This window comes from Galleria mellonella, unplaced genomic scaffold (genome assembly GCF_026898425.1).
Source record: "Galleria mellonella isolate WM207_F2 unplaced genomic scaffold, CSIRO_AGI_GalMel_v1 utg1260, whole genome shotgun sequence".
In the NCBI taxonomy this organism is placed as follows: domain Eukaryota; kingdom Metazoa; phylum Arthropoda; class Insecta; order Lepidoptera; family Pyralidae; genus Galleria; species Galleria mellonella.
Window position 1 is genome coordinate 237,307 of NW_026441985.1, and position 6,849 is coordinate 244,155.

Genomic DNA, 6,849 nt, shown 5'->3' on the forward strand with positions numbered 1-6,849 from the left:
TTCTATAAAAAAAATCAGCGGTAGCAAAATGAACTCGGAAAAAGAGCTAATTGACGCGATAAAAGATCTTTTGAAGAAAAACGGCCACTTGAATAAATTACAAGCAGAGGTAATTAAAAATTGATACCGTTCATAAATTATTTTCAATCTTGTTAGCATTTCTCAATGATCAGAACACAGAGTCTCTGTACTATTCGTTTTAAAGTACATTTTTTAATATAAAGTATTATTTCAGTTCAAAACATTAATTATGTTACGTATTAAATTGTATATTACATCTTTTTAATGTAAAATACGTACAATAAAGATTTTACAATACAATACAATACAACTCTAAAAAAGATAGTAATATTTTTTTCTATACTAATCTATTTATTTGTAAAAGGAAAACCAAGACTTATTTACATAAAAAAATAACTACAAGATAACAACAATGAAGCCACCTTTAGGTTTTCAGCAATAGACACAATATACAAAATTTGACAATGCTTGCCTCAGATAAATAACTCAAATAAAAGATTATTTATCTCAGACACCCACAAAGATGAGGCAAACATGTGTCCTACATATAATATAGAATATTTCCTAATATTATTAAGACGAAAGATTTTGATTGTTTGTTTGTAATAGATACATTTAAAAACGACCTAGATAAATCTCCATTATCAGCAAGTGACATAGTTTATTACTTTCGAAAAATTCTATACACGCCATCTATTATAATATATTTATATCTGTACCAGTATTGTTAGTCTTATATAAATTAGCGGACTAGTGTAACTGGTTGAACACCAACCACAAACCACAAGGCACCAACCCGCACTGAGCCCGTGATGGATGAAGGGTCATAACTCCCTCCAAAATATATATTGTTTTTCAAATATACAATTGTAATTTTATTTTTTTAAATAATCTTTATTTATCAATCTTAAACAAAATAGCATTCTTATTAATATACTATTGACGGACCCCGTCTGAACGGTTTTTCGAAAATAAAATAAAGTCCTTGTACTAGCTGATCAAGTAAGTTAAGCTAAATTAGTTAAGTACTCGCTCTTAATATAAAATTCTATAGGTGAAAGAATTTTTTTAATTACTTTTTTTTTATTTATCCATTATAAACAAAAAAATAAATAGTCATAAAATTATTGTTTGCATTTAAATACATTTTTAGTGCACACTATAATTTTATGACAAGTACAAGTTTAAATAAATAAAATAAATAGCATTATTATTTTACTGTTAATCATATTAAATTATTAATAAAAAGAAAAATATAAAAAAGATAATGCAACAGAAATTTATACGGTACCTTTTGCTCAAATTTTTACTTACACGAATTTAAACGAGCTATACATATGTTGATTAGCCGAGATAAAATAAAAGTTACAAAAACAAAACATTTACATGTATATATCTGAATATGAATAATACACAGGTAACAATTTTAATACAAAAATGTAATAAGGAACCATCGCTATTGGGGTTAAAATGGAAGTGGTCCTACCTAGGAGCAACTTTATACCGTTGAGGCGGGCCCTTTGATATTCTCGATTTACGCTTTGGCCAGATGCCTGCAAACAGCCAACTCTTCTCGTTTATAGTTCTCAATTTATTTTGAGAAAATGTGGTGGAAATTTATAACACGAATCTTAAATTGTTTACGTTCAACAGTTACGTACTACACCCATACGCAATATCTTTTAAATTTTCAAATGTAATCTTGTATGAGAATATTTTGGTTTAAAAAACACTTCTATCGCGAACACATTTATACAAATACATGACTAAAGAATTACAGATACATTAGATTAAATAATATTTTATTTTAAAATGTGAAATTACGTGCATACAGTTTTTTCTTCTCGATCAGTAAGTGCGTTTTGCTCCATAAATTGAAACGGCAGCTTCAACCATGTAAATCCATTGCAAAAAAAATAATATCAAAATTCATGCAAAATTACATGTAACATAATATTATAAGAGTAACTACAAAAAAGCCATAATTTAATATTGTGTTCCATAAAAAAAAAAACAGATGTCAATTGTAGCAAAACCAGTTATTTTTTATTTTAAAAGTAAACTACTAAACCATTTTTTTTATAAAACTAACCTGAAAGTGTAATCTTTCAGATAAAAAAGAATTATCCAAATCGGTCCATAATTGAAGGAGTTACGAGGTAACAAACATAAAAAATTACATCCGAATTGATAACCTCCTCATTTTTAAGCCTGTTAAATGAGAACTTTCCTCTTTTGAAAGTAAGTTAAATGCTTAAGTTAAATATAAGTCGGTGAATTTATACAATAAATGTTGTTTTTGAACAGGTTTAAATGTTTCTTTTTTTTTTGTTTTAATCGTCTAGTAAGAATAATTTTTAATTGAAAGAAATAATATTTGAATGTCTATAATAAAAATCACGCGATCTTCTTTCTCGTAAAAATATTTTTTCTTAATTAAGAAAGTGTTTAAATTGTACTACCAAATTTAAAAGTATTTATTTATTGAATTTATTAATATCCTATTCAAGGGTTTTCGTAGTGCAATTATACTAATCTTATTTCAGAATACATAAAATAAATAAATTAACTACTACGATATCATTAGTATATACTGAATAAAAAGTAACAAATTAGTTAAAATAAAAAAAAATATGTTTTTTATTCTATCTTATACTTGAACGAAACTCTGATAATGTAAAACACCGATAACAAACCAGATTAACCCGTGACAGAACCCTAAATTCATATTTATCACGTTGGATTCATTTGTAATATTATTGTTTAATTTCTTTTTAAATTTGTAAAAATAGCTGTAGCTATCTACACGTTGGGAGAACAGCAAGTGAGCAATTAATACGTAAAAAATAAACTAGAGTCAAGAATGTATTTTTTTTTCAAGAATATCTTTTAATGCAACAATTAAAATACCAAGGACGCACTACAAGTCTTAGAAACTGTAAATGAAGTGAGTTTATACTGAAATAAATAAATTTCAGTTCAGAGTATATTCTTTTATTAATGTCTTTCAATGCAACAAATAATAGCTATGACTCATTACACATTTTGAGAAATTGCAAGTGAAGTGAGCAATTTATACTTAAATAAATAAATTATAATCGAGAGCACATTGTGTTATATTTTGTTCTATTTTTTGACGTATTTTATTGCAATACTTTTAATATAATATTAAGCCTTATTCTAATTATTATGTAATACTCCATTACTACATTACATTTCAATGTTTAATCCGCCCTCGATTCTTTCAAACAAAGATGAACAGTTTGAATAGGAGTCGAAGCTCGCTTTTGAAACCTCAATGAAATGGAACTAAAACGTAAGACCCGATCACTAGACAAAGCTTTTCAATTTACAGATGCGGGCAAAAGTAACAGAAGTTTTGCAAGAAAGACAAGTTTTGAACTCCGGTGACAGGAGGTCCGCACCGCCTCCCACCGAAGAGGTACTGCTGGTCAACGAGTTAGTAAGAGAGTATTTGGAATGGAACGGGTACTTGTATACTGCGTCGGTTATGGCATCTGAAGCAGCGATGCCTAATGAGAAAAAAACAAGGTGTATAGATGTAATATAACAAACTCATGACAGATTGATAATTTAAGATTGGGTTGTAATGTAATTGTAGATTTGTAAATTCTACCTATACCATAAGAGCCTTTATTTATATGTGCATTTTCTTGCCTATCTATCTCGCTCTAACATACATGTTAATATATTTTTTTCTCTTATACACTCTATATATTTTTGATTTAGATCGCAACTGTGCTCTGAGGTTGGAGTACGAGACGATGAGAAGTCTTCAGCTCTGCCGCTACTTTCGAACATCGTCGCGGCTTATACGGAACGGATTAAACGTAAAATTAATAAATGTAAAAAGAATGTTAATTATAATTAATGAAATACTGTTTAAAATAAAATATCTTTATTTCCGCTTTGTTTTTAATTTATCGTCATAATCATCTTGGTGGAGTGGCAGTTTCGCACGTAACCTCAAATGTCCGATGGTTACGAAGTAGATCTCCACACAAAAATGTTATTTGTATTGGTCTAGGTGTTTTCTATATATAGATAGATAGATAGATATATCGTTTATTTGTTTGTTACTAATCACACACAACATGTATATAACATAATATATGTAAATCTATGATTCACGTATCAATATATGTTTTAAAATAATTACAATCTATTCGTCATCATCCTCATCTCAGTCATTGTTCGCCCACTACTGGACATAAGCCTCCCCCATAGACCGACATAAGGAACGGTCTTGATCCACCTGAATCATCATATCAGCCGTTAACTGTCCACTGCTGAACATAGACATCGTCTTATTGGGTAGTTTTGCCAGTAATTGCCACGCTTGGCAGGTGGGTCGACAACCGCAGTTAAGCTTTCATCATCATCATCATCATCATCATCATCATATTAAACGTCCATTATTGAACATAAGCCGTATTGGGTGGTTTTGCCAATAATTGCTTCGCTTGGCAGGCGGATTGGCAACCGCAGTCAGACTTTAGAAATGTTTTAAAAAGGACGCTGCTGCCTATCCCTCGACCTTGAAGCTCCCTTAGTCGCTTCCTATAACACCCACGGGAAAGGAAGCGGCGCCTTATTCTATACCGGTACCACATGGCCAATAAATAATAATACTAATAATATATTCTAAAATTTTGAGCTTTGGATGTTTATAGCTAGTAGCCTATTTTACGCCAGAACCTAACGGGAAATATCAGTGTATTAATCAATATTAATGTAGGCATGTTATTAGTTTCTCATTTTTTTACAATAGCGCATGTAGTCCTTGAATGGGACCATTCATTTTTTCATGCAGCAATGTCTACTTGTTTTATCCCTGTTTTGTAAATAAAATAACAAAGCATTTTTTCAAAAGCTAACTTACATTATACTGGCTTGTTTGAATTAATGTACTTTCTTCTCGACTTTAACGAAAATAAGTCCCGACTGCATCGTATTTTTACAAAGTTATGTTGGAATAAGAAACATAGCGTTCGCTTAAGATGGATAACGTCTTTTATGCTTAGTTCAAGTAAAATAACACACGTCAGCTGGTAAAACAAAGGCTTAAACAGCTACCTATCATATTGTACAGGAAAATAATGGAGCCGAGAAATGTGTGCTGTATTAGGTAAATAAGTTTTTCAGGACTCACAGTTTAGTAGTATTTATGTTTCTTTGTCGTGTGGTTAGAGTATAGAATGGGCTATCCCTTCCTTTCCTGTGGGTGTCGTAGGAACCGACTAAGGGGACTTAATAGTCGAGGGATGGGTAACCACGTCCCTCTTAAAACATCACTGCGGTTGCCAACCCGCCTGCTAAGCGTGACAACTATTAGCAAAACTCCACTTATAGGGGAGGTCTATGTGCAACAGTGAACAATTAACAACTGATATGGTATAGTATATGGTATGTTTCTGTATAAATTTACATATAACTAGAAGTAAATACAGTTAATAACAGAGGGAAAATTTGTACAAAAGTCATCTGCTGGTTTTTTTATGGGTGAAAATGGTATGATAACCCCGCCTGCGCTAACGGGATACGCTGGCGGAGCACCAGTTAAGGGTGATAAATGAGAATGAAAACAGACCAGTACAGACCAGTTAGCCCATCATGATGAATTCATCAGGAATTAACCATGTTAACAACCAGTTTAAGTATCGGATAAACTGGCTCACTCACATTATATACGATATGCTTTCACGTAGGCCAGCCAGCTGAACAGCAGCAGTTCCAAGATGGAGAATGCGTAGCGACGTGAACTTTCTCGCACCACAAGACACTAGAATCCACACACTTCACCAGTGAATAGTACAAATATCCATACAGTTTTTTTTACAACCCAAAACAGAAACGTTCAGGTAGCAACTTGAATGTAAGTACCGACGCTTTTGGGTTTATATAAGTTTTTTAATTAAAACATGGCAGCGATAGAAGCTGCAAACGGAGACACTCGCGCGCGTCGTCTTCACCGACCGCGCGACAAAACCTCGTCGTTCCTATTCGCTGTCGCTTCGCCATTGTCGGGCATGCGCAGAAAAACCGCGCAGACATTCCGCGCGAGATTTGAGTGACAATGGGAGAACACCACTGCAATACGGAATCCCAAGTTACGGCCCAAATAGATCTATATTTTTTTTTACTTTTCTTTTAATTTTTTTTTTTTGTTTTTACTAACATAGTTTATGTCGATTATTATTAATTTATCTGTATATTATTATGTTATATTATTATTATATCAAACTTCATAATTACTGATTGAGCCATTTAATTTGTCAAAAACAAATAAGTGCACTTTCACATTCATAATATCAGACTATTATCTACACTTTGATATCAGTAAGGAAGGCTAATGTTAATATATGTCCATTTCAAGTGAGACTTTTCCGTTACATTAAAAATTTAAACGAAATCTTTTCACTGTAAAAATACATTTCCCGTAATTATTATTGAAAATCAAATGCTGTATAAAAAGTACTCTCAACATTTATTTTGTGAAGATACGATGACCTTAAAAAGAAACAGGTCAGTGATCTCGAAAAACACGAGGAAAAAATATTTGGGAGGGAAGCACCTAAACGTATTTAAGGGTCTTAACGTTTGAACATCTAACGAATCTAAGAGAGAATATTATACATAAGGAATTCAACCAAACATTTCAATGTTATTTACACAAAATTACGTCTGTACATGGCAACGACGTGTATAAGAATATTATAAATCAATCTGTGTAATAAATTATTGGCAACCTGCTTAGGCTTTACCTATTTTTTTTAATCGGACAGATTAAAAAAAATAGATAAAGCC

The 6,849-nt window shown here is 31.5% G+C and overlaps 1 protein-coding gene across 1 annotated transcript; it reads left to right on the forward strand.

Moving 5' to 3' along the window:
- Window positions 1-3,895, forward strand: LOC113514876 (centrosomal protein 20-like; the record flags this gene model as incomplete). Its single annotated transcript, XM_031911764.2, has 3 exons — window positions 1-109; window positions 3,377-3,573; window positions 3,772-3,895. Coding segments are annotated over exons 1-3 (402 nt in total), but the record flags the coding sequence as incomplete, so codon positions are not given.
- Between the last annotated feature and the right edge of the window lie 2,954 nt (window positions 3,896-6,849).